Source organism: Trichoderma gamsii, assembly GCF_001481775.2.
Source record: "Trichoderma gamsii strain T6085 chromosome Unknown Scaffold_24.2, whole genome shotgun sequence".
Taxonomy (NCBI): domain Eukaryota; kingdom Fungi; phylum Ascomycota; class Sordariomycetes; order Hypocreales; family Hypocreaceae; genus Trichoderma; species Trichoderma gamsii.
Genome location: NW_020171361.1, coordinates 413,505 through 429,006, shown reverse-complemented (window position 1 = coordinate 429,006; position 15,502 = coordinate 413,505). Strand labels below are relative to the sequence as shown.

General features: G+C 48.5%; 6 protein-coding genes across 6 annotated transcripts; 2 read left to right on the top strand and 4 right to left on the bottom strand.

Annotated features, from left to right (window-relative positions):
- Positions 1 to 900: 900 nt before the first annotated feature.
- TGAM01_v206949 (hypothetical protein) lies at positions 901 to 1,602 on the top strand (the record flags this gene model as incomplete). Its single annotated transcript, XM_024549982.1, has 4 exons — positions 901 to 1,069; positions 1,137 to 1,262; positions 1,317 to 1,472; positions 1,529 to 1,602. 4 exons carry the CDS (start codon positions 901 to 903, stop codon positions 1,600 to 1,602), a joined length of 525 nt encoding a protein of 174 aa, XP_024405291.1.
- A 248-nt stretch (positions 1,603 to 1,850) lies between these two features.
- TGAM01_v206948 (hypothetical protein) lies at positions 1,851 to 2,924 on the bottom strand (the record flags this gene model as incomplete). The annotated part of the gene is made up of 5 exons (XM_018804295.1): positions 1,851 to 2,014; positions 2,071 to 2,275; positions 2,334 to 2,377; positions 2,438 to 2,529; positions 2,587 to 2,924. The coding sequence occupies 5 exons, from the start codon at positions 2,922 to 2,924 to the stop codon at positions 1,851 to 1,853; spliced, it is 843 nt and encodes a 280-aa protein (XP_018662410.1).
- Positions 2,925 to 4,988: 2,064 nt separating this feature from the next.
- Positions 4,989 to 6,467, bottom strand: TGAM01_v206947 (metallophosphoesterase; the record flags this gene model as incomplete). Its single annotated transcript, XM_018804296.1, has 1 exon — positions 4,989 to 6,467. The coding sequence occupies one exon, from the start codon at positions 6,465 to 6,467 to the stop codon at positions 4,989 to 4,991; it is 1,479 nt and encodes a 492-aa protein (XP_018662411.1).
- A 700-nt stretch (positions 6,468 to 7,167) lies between these two features.
- TGAM01_v206946 (hypothetical protein) lies at positions 7,168 to 9,443 on the bottom strand (the record flags this gene model as incomplete). Its single annotated transcript, XM_018804297.1, has 4 exons — positions 7,168 to 7,512; positions 7,588 to 7,879; positions 7,944 to 8,361; positions 8,417 to 9,443. The coding sequence occupies 4 exons, from the start codon at positions 9,441 to 9,443 to the stop codon at positions 7,168 to 7,170; spliced, it is 2,082 nt and encodes a 693-aa protein (XP_018662412.1).
- A 758-nt stretch (positions 9,444 to 10,201) lies between these two features.
- TGAM01_v206945 (hypothetical protein) lies at positions 10,202 to 11,894 on the bottom strand (the record flags this gene model as incomplete). Its single annotated transcript, XM_018804298.1, has 2 exons — positions 10,202 to 10,312; positions 10,377 to 11,894. The coding sequence occupies 2 exons, from the start codon at positions 11,892 to 11,894 to the stop codon at positions 10,202 to 10,204; spliced, it is 1,629 nt and encodes a 542-aa protein (XP_018662413.1).
- Positions 11,895 to 12,927: 1,033 nt separating this feature from the next.
- TGAM01_v206944 (hypothetical protein) lies at positions 12,928 to 15,321 on the top strand (the record flags this gene model as incomplete). The annotated part of the gene is made up of 1 exon (XM_018804299.2): positions 12,928 to 15,321. One exon carries the CDS (start codon positions 12,928 to 12,930, stop codon positions 15,319 to 15,321), a length of 2,394 nt encoding a protein of 797 aa, XP_018662414.2.
- Between the last annotated feature and the right edge of the window lie 181 nt (positions 15,322 to 15,502).

Below are 15,502 nucleotides of genomic sequence, written 5' to 3'. Positions count from 1 at the left end.
TGGACTTTTACGCACCTTCTGACACCTGACCGAAAGAGTATGTTAGGATTGGGCAGAATGGTGATGGTGGTTGCCGTCGAATAGGCCCTTCAGCATCTGCCCCGGCTTGTAGCTTTAGCGCAAGTGTTAGGGCTTGGCTGTAAATGCATTCGGTTCTCTGTTTTAAGTAAGAACGGTGCGAAAGGAATTTACGAGTTCAAACCTGACTAAATTAATAAGAGAAGCTGAATAGACTGTTTGTAAGCTGCATCTCACTTGGCCCATACGATGTTTCGATCAGCACAAACAAGGCTACTGCTGCTACTGCTGCTACTGCTGCCCGGCGCGAGAGCCCGATGTTACGTCGGTGAGCCTGGCAACACGGCAATATCGGCATATCGTACATGGCGACGCCGGGCACTGGTTCGACTCAAGGCATTGTCCTTCTCAATAGGATTGGAAAGGATTTGCTCTTTAGAGTAGCTCTAGAACGACCTTTCCCTGTTTCGGTTCAGCCTCGTATTTTTCTTACAGCATAGTAAGGGGGAAATCGAAATTTCAGGACTATTGTGTTCGGCTGCATTTCCGAGAGTCGTGTTGGCAGCTTTGGTGATCCACTATTTACGTGATTAGAGATGGACAAAGCTATTGACCTCCTTGTCGTGGGAATGATCTTCGCGATGCTTTGGAGATCGAGAAACGACTTACTTTGTTTGGAATAGTGTGTTTATATCTATAACACGGCGATTATGGAGAAGCCCGATGCAGCCAGGGGTAGCGATTCAGACGAGTATACATATGTTGTCGAGAATATAGAAAGATATAAAAGATGTTCAAGGTCTAGATATATTCTTCTGTTCAGTTCGTCAGCAGCCTACATCTAATTGCATCGTTGATATACATACCATTCATCTAGACATCATGAAGTCTGTCGCTACTCTTGCTACTGCGGGCGTCGCCCTCGTCGGCCTCGCCTCTGCATGTAGCACTTTCAACAACGTCGAGGTGACATTCTATGGCTGGCCTGACAACTCTCCTCCTGGACCCGGCACTGCCTACGACTGTGGCGGCCGTAACTACGTCGCTGGTGGTTAGCAACAGCCCTTTGTTAATTTGACATGTAAGACTTACAAGTCTAACAAAATTGTCTATAACAGGTAGCGGAACTTACGACGACCCCATCACCATTGCTACTGCAGAGAGCGAACTCAGTGTTTGCGAGACTGTCTACATTCCTCTCTTGAAAAAGTACGGTCGCCATGAGGACGACTGCACTCAATGCGGTAAGATAGGAATGAACTGCAACTTGAAGATCTTTGCTGATTCAGGAATAACAGAATCGGACTGGAACAACGGCCAGGCTCACATTGATATCTGGACCGGCTCCAATTCTTCTGGCGGCGGCGATGCTCAAATTGATTGCGAGGACAACCTCACCTCTGGAGGCCAGTACTCCATTGTCAGACAGCCTGCCACTGATCTCGAGGTCGATAGTATGTATTCATTATTGCAAGACTTTATAAGGCTTCTAAAGCTAACGTGGGAATAGCTACTCCGCTGTTCGTCCCTCCCAGCACTTGCAACACGGGCAACATCTATGAGGGCAACCAGGCTTCTTGCTAGGTCAATGTCATTTGGGCTAGGCTATTAATACCGCTACATGAAATAAACGACTGAAACCAATGTAAACAATTATACCATGATTCAAGTACATAATAGGCATATAATAGTTACATATATTTATTACATATGCCAAATCCTCTTAACAATGACGAAAAAACTGTGCAACGGCTTCGAGGTATTACTCATTTGGAAGCCCAGTTGCGAAAGCGCATCAAGTTCCTACTGCGGAATAGAATGAAGACGGATCCTCAATATTCAAGATATACGGGCTCTTGCTTTTCGAGATCCCCTTTCCCAGCTGATAGCTTAGGCTGCCTTAACCGTCCCTTTTGCGTAGCCAGGGGTCCACGGGAAGCGTTGACGATGGGCTGGTATTCTTTTCCATCGATGGTCACGGGCTTTTGGATTTTCGCTGCCACAATTGTTAGTGTTGATCGAGATCGTCATCTACAAACTTTTAATACGCACCAATACCACTACGATTGTAGTTGACGTAAATGTTCTCCCAGCCCTTTGCCGGCGCGCTGTAAAGCTCGTGCATGATACTTAGATGAGGGTGAGTTGCGGTAATGCTATTCCACCAGTCCCAGGCTTCGCGGTGCAGAGGTGAATGAGCAAAGCGATGGATATCCTCGACGCTTCGGAAGTAGCAACATGTGGCAATGCCGTTGGCCTAGGAGACTATGTGTCAGTCAAAGATTCCCTCAACATTTGGCTAGAAAACTGCTTACCGTGAGTCGTTCGCCATTACACAGGTAAGACGACGATCCAAGAACTAGATATTGCTTCAGCGTCTAGACATATTTATGCTACTAGTATAGCGTGGGAAACTTACATCCGCTATCCTCATCCTCGGTAAGCTTTGTGATCATTTGCTTGAAGAAATCTCCGATCTGTTTATATCCAGGTCCGAAGATGCCCATGGGGCTATAATGATGCTATGTCAGCAGTCATTTTCCAAAGCGCACAGACGGGATGACGCACTGATTTGACCTCGAGGCCAGCTGAATGATGGCAATCTGGTTTTGTGACCCCTCGGTAGGCGCGTTGCCAGTCGCATCTCCATGCTGCGCCGAGAATTTGCCCATGAGGACATCGTCCATATAGGGGTTACGGAGAAGACCAAAACTCTGGAGCATAGTCCGCGATAGCTTATACAGCAAAAGGAGTGCCGCCGGAGCGACCGCGTACGTTGGTCGAACGAAGACAACCAGGAGGCCCTGGATAACGGCTCCGATGGCGAGCCACGTTGAAATGGTGAAGCAATCGCGGATCATCTGCGGAACAGGCGGTGTTAGTCTTTGGAGTTGATCTTTGCTCATCGCTGATGCCAGTTGCACGAGCGCCATTGATGCTTGATTGATACAATGAGGAAACAACTAACGTTCCAATACATGATTTTGACGCTATCGTTCCGTGAACGCTTGGGCATTTGGTCAATCTGTGGGGCGAAATGTTGGAAATCCATCTTGCTGAGTATCTCTAGATGCTATTGACTGATATGATCCTAGTATATAGACAGGAGACACAAGAACACAAGGAGAAAAAGAAAAAAATTGTAGATCAGCGGGAGTTTGCTTTCATTTAAATATACAATGTTGTACAGAAATCTTCGTCATAACGCCAGCTCATCCCTTGAAGCTTAAAAGTCGTGGAGGCGCGGGCGTTGGGCAGCGCCATCCCACCATCATCTCGCTAACGTCATTTGCTAAACAGTGCGTTCATGTTGCTTTGCATCTCGCAGATTCGAGACTTGTTAGTAGCCACATAGCGGGGGTTGCATTTTTGCAACTTTGCGACTTGTGACTTGTTATTGGTGCCACCAGATCTAACGATTGTCAAACACTTTTCCGAATCCGAGGCGCGCGGCTTGACTGGATCTTGACTTGAGTCATGAGGGATCTTGAGCTGGGTCCGAGATGTTGAAAAAGCCACAGCTGAAGCGGGCGTCATATGAATGGTGCTTACTGGCATTGGTCTAAATACTGCGTAGTTGGTTCAATTTAGCCCAATAACGAGGCAGCAATGTTAGAATACTATCTTTTTGAGGATTATTATTGCATGACTAAGGTCATCTAGTGATTGATAGTAAGGACATTAATAGTTGCTTTATTCCTCGAACCAACCGATATAGATTATAGCGGCGGACCGTCGGTGTTTTCTTTCCACCTTTCCACCATAAGATGCCTAGCCCCAGAATAAAGCCCAGTACATGTCCCCAAGCCAATGGTACCTACCTACGTACCTATGTTGCTATGGTAGCATCAACTTGGACTAGCTACTGCGGGGAACCGACGAAAACTGACAGGTATTTGGAGATCAACAGCCGAATGCGAGCTTGACGTGTGACAGACACAAGAAGAGGAACAGCGGGGGAAAAGGGGCCACATAAATCGTGCTAAAAAAAAGTATTAGAAGCAAGTTATTCAGAGCCCATATGTAATAGCTATCTAGGAAAGTGGCTTCTTTCTAGCAACGCCAACTAATAGCCGCGATATGACTGAGCGTGAGATATAGTCATACAGCTTAGTAGGCATCAAGACACTGTAAGTGGCAAAACAACTCTTAGGAGGCGTATCTGCCCAAGCCCAGCGAGCTTCTGAGCTAGGTATAGAATACGCATCATTAGCGTAAAAGAGCATTGGGAGTTTTGTCTCAGATGACGAAACCAACGCCAGCAGCAGGGGACAGAAAAACAGGGAATGCGAGGTTTCCAACACACAAATCAGAATTATACACGTATAACATCGGAGCACCTAAGCGTGTAAACTAGTGTTTGTGGTATAGTTTTGTACGCACTTATTAACTTTGCAGTTGTTGTTTTTCTGTCTCTACTTTGGCAAGGAAGGGAACTTGGCAAACGGTGATCATAGACGGTAGCATTGACTTCTCATTCGACTTCATCTCAATGAAAAATTGTAGCAATGTGGAGTACTGACGCTGCAGCATGTGACGGACTCGACGCGAAGAGGTGTCATGTCAAGATGCAATGAAACAGGAGCATCGACATCACACCACTTGTATGAAGCGGCAATTATTTTGGAATCATTTGGCTGGGTAAGGACGATCAGCGTAGGATGGCTACACCACCGAGATATTTTCAATGTGAGTTACATACTGACAACGATGTCATCAGAACAAGCCTATCAAATCAGACTGTCCGGTTTTCAGGGCATATTGTAGGAATGAAATGCTTATTCGCCGCTTTATACACATTAATGCGGCCTCATTGAATCTGATCTGTATTATATTGATCTTTCGTCTCATTAACGTCGTCTTATTAACATAACCTGTATCTAGTTTTCGGCTTCTCATAAGTGATATCTGTAAATTTGAACATAACTTCTTTGACTCGGTATTCAACACGCGCCTGTCTCTTCCGCAACTCAGCACTTGTGATTCTTATACAGAGTCGCCGAGTCAAGAACAGTATCGTTATTACTAGCCACAAACTCGTGCGTCAGATGCGTAGAATTATGAAACGTCAGCTTGCTCCATCCATAAGTCGCATTGTTCGTGTCCAGCGAGAACCGGCTAAACTGCTGTCGAGGACTCTGCAGCGTATCCAGTCCGTCGTAATGACCAGCCGCGCCATTGGTAATGTACCAAGGTGAGCTTGGGTTGTTTAACTCCTTGGGGTCAATCTTGCCCTCTGCAATGGGAGCCTGGCGCTCGTAAATGTGGGCGTGGCCGGACAGAACGAGATCCACGTCGTATCTGATGAACAGCGGCTCGAATACATCCTTGCAGCTCCAGCAGATGGTGCCCGTGACGTTTTGGTAGCTAAGGTACCAAGGGCGATGGCCTCCGACAATGATCCACGGAGTTAACTTGCGGTCGACGGCCTTCAAGTCGGCTTCCAGCCAATTGACCTGGGCATTCATCTTGCTGTTGACGGGGCTAGCTCCCTCGCCTTCAGTGCCTCCAATTTCATCTGGACCAATGAAGCCGTGTCCAAGGTCGGTTTCGGTGTCGAGCTGAATGAAGTGAGCCATGCCGCTGTTCCAGCTGTACCAAAAGTTACCGGTGCCTCGAGAAACATCGCTAGGCATGCGGAAGTGGTTCTTGAAGCCGGTGAAGTTGGTCTGTCCGGGCATGCAGATACTGAGGTCGTATGTGATGTTGTGGGTCTTGTCGGTGGTGCCGCCATTGTCGCAGTTCGCTTCGTGGTTTCCGGGTCCGACCATGTAGGCGCGAGATGCGGTGACAGGCATCATTTCGTTGTAAAAGTCGTTCAGGATGGACTCGTACACCTTGTATCCTTCCTCGACAGTGGTGTTGGGCAGGAACCCCTGAATCTCCTCCTTCAACCAGTAGTCGGCGTAGGCAATGTCTCCAACGTGCCACAGGAACTCGTACCCTGGCATGCTGCTAATGAGCGAGTCAATGGTGTTCTTCTCGCCTGGCTTGAGGATGTTGTTGCTGGAAACACCCTTGCCGGCGGACGTGGATAGCCCTTCAGAGCCCATGGTTCCCAAGTCTGCGACAACGGCGACTGAGAAGGGTCTCTTGTCACCGACTCTTCGGCTAGTGGTGAAGTTGAACGGCTCATAACAGGTGTCTTCGTTCAATTGCGCCGGTATATAATAGTAGGTGGTGTCTGGCTTCAGTCCCTGAATCAAGACGTGGTTGTTGTAAGTCGTGGAAGTGGGATACGTGACAGACACAGCCGACGATGCAATGTTGGTGAGGTGCTCCTTCGACCTGCCCCAAAAAACACTCGGACGAGGAACGTGGTCAAACGTGTTCCAGCTGATCATCATTCCATCGTCTCCGTGGAAAGCTACCCGGATCTGGGGGTTAGCAGCATCGCTATCTGCCGCCACCAGAGGAAGCAGAGTTGCCAGGACAGTGCTTTTCTTCATCTTGTCAACGGCGCTGATACCAGAGGCTTGTTGGGCAAGTCATCACACTACCAGGGCTCCGACGTCGGTATATATATGTCCATTTCGAGGGGGCTGGGATGTGCGCCCCATACAATCTCTGCATTCCTTCAATGGTATAGAAGCACCGAAAATACATGTAGACAGCTACTTTCCAAAAGAAAAAAATCCCATATGAACAATTGCTTCGCCTGCATTGGTTGACCGATATAGCGCACATGCGGGGAAGATCCAGTGCATGCCTCTAGTATTCTTCCGGCACCGAAGACAGGGATGTGCCGTTGCATGTGCTCCCAGTGAGGCTTGAGATTGGCTGTGGCGTTTGATCTGCGGCCAACTCAGGTACCGAAGAATCAGATTTTGGCCATTTCCCCTGTCTTAATATATGAATCTATGAGTCTTTTGTAGGAACTGGGGCGTGGATTTTCGGCAACCGGCAAAATATGCACCAAGAGCTGAATGGTTCTACTACACGTGTTGACCGAAGTGTGATTCTTTGAAGCTAGTCTGTTCTCCCTGTAAGTTGGGTTGCGTGAGATAAACGACATTGTCTAAACCAATTAGTTTCCGCGTTCAAACATCTTCAAATTGTGGCATTTTTATCAGTTCTGAAAAATCATGTGAAGATTGTTATTTTAAATGGCAAAGGTGGCTAGTTTATACTTCTTGTATCCGTAACCCGTTATTGAAAGTCCGTGTGCAGCCAGTCAAAGGTATCCAGCAAGTCAAAGTTGAAATCTAGAGGTTCTGGGAAATCGTACGCTAGGGCTGCCCAAGGGCTGTCGCCATTAAGGCTGCCGTTCAAAGTATGATCCAACACTCGTTGTATAATTACTTTGCAGTCCATGCATAAATCACCATTCGGCGCCGATGGACGCACCCAGTCAAGAAAACCTACCAAGAGACTGAGATTCTGTATGATGCTTGAGCGAGTTATTCGTTCTTCTTTGGGGTGTTTCCCAGTAAAGCTCGGGTTGAGTAGTTCTAGACAGAGAATGCCGCCTGCTGGTGCGGCATGGGCCATGAGCTTGCAACATCGTTAGCGAATGCAAAGCTTATAATGACAATAAAGCATCAAAGGGGAGTCAATTGGGCTACTAACAAGCCATTCAAAGTTACGACGCATTGCTGCGAATTGGTCCTTATGCGTCCACAGAGTAAGTGTCAGCGTGAGCATTTCGAAACTCAAGACCAACAAATTGCCTTGCTCCAAGCTGCCGTTGATGCATAGAAGCCGCTCCAAGAAGAACATGACCTGCAGATGGCCTAGACGGACTAATATCTTGGCGTAAACGTTTTCAATGTCTCGGTTTGGATCTGATAAGTCTTGCGGGTCGTATCTGAGACAGGCTGGAAATCCAGCAAGTGTTTCGAGCTGTCGTACCTGTATGTTCCTACGCAATGCTGTCAGCCATTCTACTCATCCGAGGTAACCAAAACTAAGTCTCTACAACGCACCGCAGTTCATCAAGCGTAGTGCAGACGGTACATCCCAAGGCAAGTTCCATCACTTCTTCCAAAATGGATGCCATCATACGGCGGGCTCGAATGAGCGTAAACGGATACATTTTACCTTCCTTGTTCCAGCCACGCTCATCCAACTCTTGAGCCGCTTTCTGCAGGGTTGCCTCGTCTGCAAGATCCTCATCCCGCAAATCCAGCGGCAGAGGCGTCATGCAGTATCGGCGGTTAAGCAGCGCAGGCCGCCCCGAGAATGCGACGCTGAACTTATCGTGGTTGTAGATTTGGGCAACGATCCGCCGGTTATGCTCAGAGCACAACGTGGGTGTATGTGGAATCTCTCCCGTCTGGGCATGCAGGCCCATGAACGTCAGCATAGATACGGCGGTGCCGTGAGCGTACCAACACGAAGCAGCTATTGACACAGCATGAATATGCAAGTACGCAATGATTCGAAAACGGAGCCTTACCAGCATCGCCATCCAGGTGAGACACAAAAGCGGTTTGCCGTCGAATGAGGTCTAGTAGTATGGCATTTCCATCGGTGAATTGTCGTGCCAGATCAATGCAATAACTGAGATGTGTCCTGGACAGCTCTTTGTCACACTTGCCCGGAATCCATGCAACGTGAGAAGGCCGCAGAGAGTTGAGAGTGTCGGTAAGGCGCTCCAAATTTCCCCATATCAGGCCTATTGACTCCCATCTAAGGTTGTCACCACAATATTGATCCATCCACTGCTGCGGGTCATCCATATCCCGCAAGGGCTGAGCAGAGTTGTTGCACAGAATTTCAGCGACTCGCTCCAAGTCAGGGCCAGACCCGTCGGGTTTTCTTTTGAGCAAGTCCAGAACCGAGTTCGTGATGCGGGCCAGTACTAGTTGTGACCAGCGCTTTTCCTCGGGATCTTTTTCGTAAAAGACAATCTGCTCATTGGACTGGCCGGGTAGAGCCTCGAGAGCATAGATGCTCATGTGGCGCACTATGGGAGGAAGCTCGCGGAATGAGAGCCTTGGGGTCGTTCGATGGCGAGCACCAGGCCGTGGCGGGCGTGTATCTGGTCCTTGGCCCTGGAGCCGGCTCAAACTCCTTTTTGTCTCCTCATAGACGACGGCATGGCTGGTGAAGCCAAAAAAGCCGGAGCTGGGCGATCCATTTGCCTTGGTAGTCGCATTCGCATTCACGTTCACATTCACATTCGGAGTCGCGTTTCTGGCTGCGCTTTCGCTTCCGCTTCCACTTCTGCCGCTCCGATGGCTCAATGTTGGCGAAGCCTCCTGGGCCACCGCATTGTAAGTCGGCCTAGACTTTTGCTGCCGCGCGCGCCTTCGTGGCTGAAGCACCGATCCGATTGTGTAGGTGCATCCGCCGGCTTGATTTCTCTTGATGCATCTATTGCAAACTGGCTGCGCGTGATCACAGGCGACTTTTCGCGCCCGGCATTGGTCGCACGCTTGGAGACGGCCGTTGAGGCGACGTAAAGGCACTTCGTTGTCCATTTCGGCAGCTATTCATGATGAGATGGGATGAGACGATCAGCTAAAAGTCGTTGCCAGTCGCGATAGTCGCCGGCTCGTCGGCCGAAAGGCGCCGTGGATTAGTCATGCGTGATTCGATGGTTGATCATATGACTGGACTTTAAACAAGCTTATGAAGCTGCGCATGAATTGTTCAGCGTCTAAATCATAACTCTACTGAGAGCCATATTAAATTAGTAAGAGATGATGGAAAGCTGTTTGAAAGCTGTTGATGTAAAGCGCGTGATTGGCATGCATCAAGTCAAGTGCGTTAATGTCGCTGGGGCTGGTCGATAAAAGTTCCATATGAGTCGGACATATTAGAAGCAGCCAAACACTCCGGCGTGCATGATCTGCATGTACGTTGAAATGATTTTATTTCTTGAGGTACAATATATTTGAACAATTAATCTAATGCCTACATGTACTTTACTGAAGTCAGTCATTGCGCGGTTGGAATTGTGTTAGCGCTCAAAGCTGGATTACACACATGTACGCTTCAGTGCTTCACTACTCTGCGCGTCACGTCTACTTTACGCCTACGCTTGCCTTGAACAAGGTTTAGTTTAGTTTTGATGAGAGTGCATGTATCAATGAGAGAATGAGAGCTTGGCTTATAAGCAATGAGTTTGCTATTCCATGGATGTATCAGTCACTGTACGGGAACGACATACACAGTTCATATCATAGATCGTTAAACATTAATCTCTTTACTAGGTTAAACCTAACCTCACATTGCATTATACGTGTAGATCCTCTTCCTCAATCTTGTATGTGGCAAACTTTCTTGCCGGTACGTTTCTCTCAAACATGATATCCAGCTCTTCGTACGTTCTGCCTTTGGTCTCGGGCTGTGAGGAATATCGTTAGCCATTTATTTCTAGGTAAAAAGGGCCAAAGCATGGCTGTACTCACCATTCTAAAGATGGTCCAAATAAGAGAAAAGACTGAAATGCCGCCATACAAGAACTCAATCTTGGCTCCGGCCCCCGCAGCACCCGGGTTGAGCAGGTACGGTCCGATAACAGAAGTAACCAGTCCTGTAACAGCATCAATCATCGTGGCGATGGCAATTGTCTTGGCTCGCAGCTTCGTGGATGGCGTCTCGCAGACAACGACATATGTCAGCGGGCCGAGGGTTGCCTGCCAGACAAACTGAAGGATAATAAGCAAAGTGGCTTGAGCCCAGCGGTAGGAGAGCTTGGTTGTATAATCGTGGGCGAAACTCAGAAGAGCGACGATGAAGAGTATAGCAACCATGAAGCTGAGACCGAAGATGTAGGCGGGACGGCGACCGAGATAGATCAGAGGGATTGCGGAAAGAAGAGTGCCGACAAAGCCAACTCCGTTGAGGCCAACTCCCATGTCGAATGCCTGTACATTGTTGAGGCCAATCTGTTCGAAGAAGTAGGTTGCAAAGCCAACTGGGTTGCCGCTGAAATTCTGGATGACAAACAGCAAGATACAAATTTCCATGCGTCGTCGGTTAGGTCCCTTCCAGCAGTCGGCGTAAGTGGTGCCAACTTCCAACTCTCGCTCCAGAAGGTCTGTCTTGACCATCATGGCAAGTGTATCCTTGGTGTTGATGCCAGAGTCTGGCTGAACAAGCTTCTTAAGGGATTGCTCAGCCTTTTCCATCTTGTTCTGTCGGACCAGCCACCAAGGCGACTCAGGGGCAAATGGCAGACCGGCAAGCAGGATGACTGGCCATGCCCACTGGATAGCGAATGGGATTCGGTATGCCCACTGGTCGGGTCGGTTGATGAAGCCACGAGTGATACCTGTCTGGATGAATTGACCCATAACGTAGCACAGGTTGATGTAGCCGGTGAGGAAGCCACGGAGACTGAGAGGCAAAACCTCAGACGCATAGGTCGTTGCAATAACGCAGTAGCCTCCCCACACAATGCCGCTGAGGTACTGGCTGGCTGTCAAGACGCCAATGGTGTTTGCAAAGAATTGCATAAAAGTCAAAATGGCAGTCAGAACAAGGCAAACAGCAAATGTCTTCTTGCGGCCAAACATTTCCATGGGGTACGAGACGAGGTATGCTCCGAGAATTTGACCGACCAAGCTGCCCATGCTCATGGCAACTTGCCATCGTGCCGGGATTTGAAATCCTCCATGGTCTGGGCCGTAATCAACGCCAAAGTGTTTCTGGAACGCCGGCAGCGCAAAGAAGTTACCGCTGATCTCAATGTCGTAGGCGCGCATGATGATGCTGAGCGAGATGAACATGGACCAAAACGCTCCCTTGCGGTATAGCTTAAAGGCCTCCCAGGCGCCGAGTCGATGCTCTGTGGCCGTTCCGCTGTTGGCCATGGCCTCGCTGATGCTGGCCAGCTTGCCAGTGGCCTCGGCGTTGGTCAGCTCATTGTCGATGTTGCTGACGACGTTTTCGAGCGTGGTGTTGAAGTCCTTTTCCTTCTCCATGGTGATCTGCTGTATGAAGAGTACTTTTCACAATTGTAATAGATGAAAGAGAAGCCCTCGCAAACAAGGCACTTTAGATGACAATCAAGAAGGCCCTGTCAACTGTAACCACACAAGAGTTGCATGCATCGTATTTATATGTGCATGTCAGGTTCAGCATAGTAATTCCCCAGACTAATAAGGTCAAGTTGCGGGGCTCCGCAAAGATCAACTTAGCGATGCGTCTTGGTTCCGGGGAAGCGAAACGAGCCGCATGGGGGGAATCTGCAAAGATGTTACCGGGAGCAGCCTTGCTATTGGCAGGAGAATAGATGGCCAGGGCATGAGATGATCAGATCCGTCGGACAATTCAGGTAGGTCTTTCATGGTCATGGCATGATGACTTATGTTGCTTACAGTATGCCTGCTTTACGGTCATGGGTATCAAGCCTTTCCGACGAGTGTTGTTGGTTAAAACAGCCTACGGGTAATTCGTCTCTGCTAACCGGTCTTTTAGAATCCTCCAGCTGAGCTACAGAGAGGTTTTCTTCAAATTTTGACAATAACTTTTGAATTATCGAAAGCTTTCCTTGATATTCGGACGAAAACCCGGAATGCAGCATCTGGTGGCGTTGGATCTAGGCCGCTCAACTCTCGGGTCAATATCCGGCTCAATATCCGGGGGCAGCTAAGACCAGATCAACCAATCATTTGGTGCTCTTCTCATGCTAGCTTGTGAGGCACACAAACCTGCCGAACAATACGCCCGCGCCCTAAAACCCCACGCGGGCAGCTGACTATTTTTGCTCCGGCTAACGGGCTACCGTGGTCGGGGAATTGCGAGCTTGGAACTCTCAGCTACCTGTTTGGTGGTTGTTTCAAGGTTTATTTCACAGCTAACAAGGCCTCTAGACTCACAGGTTGCATGCTCGCGGGGTTCACAAGCATAGTAAGGCTTTATTGGTTAAGCGTTCTTGCAGCTGCATATGTCACAGTGAACCGTTTGTCGAGCGTTACAATTCAGACTTGAGAGAATTGACAACATATCTGCACAATGTCTTCGGAACACAGACTCTATTATAGTACGCCTTCAACTAGCTTCCCTACCTCTCTGCCTCTTGGCAATGGTCGGTTCGCTGCCTCGGTGCTATCCTCTCCAGAGCATGAGACATTTTTGTTGAATGAAGTTACTTTTTGGTCTGGAGAACCTCGAAATGCGGGCGAGGGATTAGCTGAACGGCCTGAAGATCCCAAGGCCGAACTTAGGAAAACCCAAAACTGTTATCTTAATGGTGACTATAGTCAGGGAAAGAAGAGAGCGGAAAAGTACCTCCAGAGCAAGAAAAATAATTTCGGAACCAATCTTGGAGTTGGGAAGCTTGATATCGGTGTTAATGGCCATGGAAACGCCGGCGATATTCAGGAATTTGGGAGAGAATTACGTTTTGATGAGGCTATAACTGAAACACGATATAAAGTCAACGGCCGCCAGTATAAACGAAGATCTTTTCTAAGCCATCCAGGCCAAGTTCTGGTGATACAGTTCGAAGGCGATGATCTGAGTGGACTCGAATTTGTCGTCAAAGTGCAAGGCGATAATGAAGCGTTTACTTCTACAGTAAACAGCGAGTCAAGACTAGAATTTGATGCCCAAGCTCTCGAGACTGTGCACAGCGATGGAACCTGTGGCGTCAAAGGCTTCGGTATCGTCGCAGCAAGAGTTGATGATGGAAAGGTCGAGCAGAAGGATGGCAAGCTTACCATTTCGGCACAGAAGAGCATAACGATATTAGTGGCCTTCAATACCGATTTCAACGAATCACGCGACGAGTGGAGAGAGAGAACTCTTTTACAGATTGAAGAGGCTCTTCAGATTCCTTTTGACGAACTTTTGAAAGAGCATCTGGAAGACTATCAGCCGCTTTACCGCCGTATGAGCATCACTTTAGGACCCAAGTCCAACCCTAATTCCAACACTCCCACAGACCAACGTCGGGGTAACTTTGAGTCGTCAGGTTATGCTGATCCTGGGCTGTTTGCACTTTATTTCCACTATTCACGTTACCTTACTATCGCTGGTACACGCGAAGATTCTCCCCTACCGCTACATCTACAGGGTTTATGGAACGATGGTGAAGCCTGCAAAATGGGCTGGAGCTGTGATTACCATCTCGACATCAACACGCAGATGAACTATTTTGCAATCTTGAACAGCGGCCTAGCGGATCTCATGAAACCTGTCTACAAATACATCTTGAAACTTGCTGTCAAGGGCCAACAGACTGCACGTACGTGTTACGGCTCCCGTGAAGGCTGGGTAGCTCACGTCTTCAGCAATGCATGGGGCTTTACGGATCCCGGTTGGGAGGTCTCGTACGGGCTGAATGTTACAGGCGGTCTTTGGATGGCAGCGCATCTAATTGAGATGTATGAATACACCCTGGACGATGGGCTCATGATGGCCAATTTATGGCCACTTCTGTTTGGCGCAACTAAATTCTGGGTTGACTATATGATTGAAGATCCTAAAACTGGCTGGCTGCTCACGGGTCCATCTGTAAGCCCGGAAAACAGCTTCTTCGTTGTCAACGAAGATGGCACAAAGGAAGAGCACTATGCTGACCTGTCGCCTACTCTTGACGTTGTCCTGCTTCGCGACCTCTTTGCCTTCTGCGAGTACTTTGCTGGCAAGTTGAAAACTATGACGGGCTACCCTTGGGATGAAGACATCAAGGAATATCAGAGGGTGCAGGCAAAGCTGCCCCCGCTGCAGATTGGCAAAAATGGTCAACTCCAAGAATGGCTGCATGATTATGAAGAAGCTCAGCCCTACCACCGACATCTTTCTCATACCATGGCTTTGTGTCGGTCAGCCTTGATCTCAGCTAGGCATCAACCCGATCTAGCAGAGGCAGTTCGTGTATCGCTTGAGCGAAGGCAAGGCCGCGATGATCTTGAAGACATTGAATTCACGGCCGCCCTTTTCGCTCTCAATTATGCGCGGTTGGGAGATGCTGAAAAGGCTGTTGCTCAAATTGGCCATCTAGTTGGTGAGCTGAGTTTCGACAACCTACTTAGTTACAGTAAGCCCGGTGTAGCGGGTGCCGAGAAGAACATATTCGTCATTGATGGAAACTTTGGCGGCGCCGCAGCCATTGCTGAGATGTTGATACGGTCGATTATTCCTCGCTTGGGAGGGCCGGTTGAGGTAGACTTGCTTCCGGCCCTGCCTGCAGCTTGGTCAGAAGGATCAGTGAGCGGGATGCGTATCAGAGGAGGATTGGAAGCTAGTTTTGCATGGTCTAAAGGGAAACTGGAAGGCGTGACGTTGAAGGCGTCTAGGCCTTCATCTCTGGTTGTGTTTTATGGCGAGCACCGGTTTGAAACGGCTTTCGAGGAAGCAGAGGTTATTCAACTAGGGCCGTCGTTGCAGAATTGGAGCAGGTAGAATATATGTTTAAGAATAAAATACATTGATTTAAAGGGCATAGAAACAGGATTATATGTACGTATCAACGATGAACTGTTTCTGTCAGGCAGGTAGTCCAGGGTACTTCTTGTGCTGCTGGTAAGAGTTATTAATACCATCGCTTCTTACAGTTCGTGATGCAATTCAATCGTTAGGTATT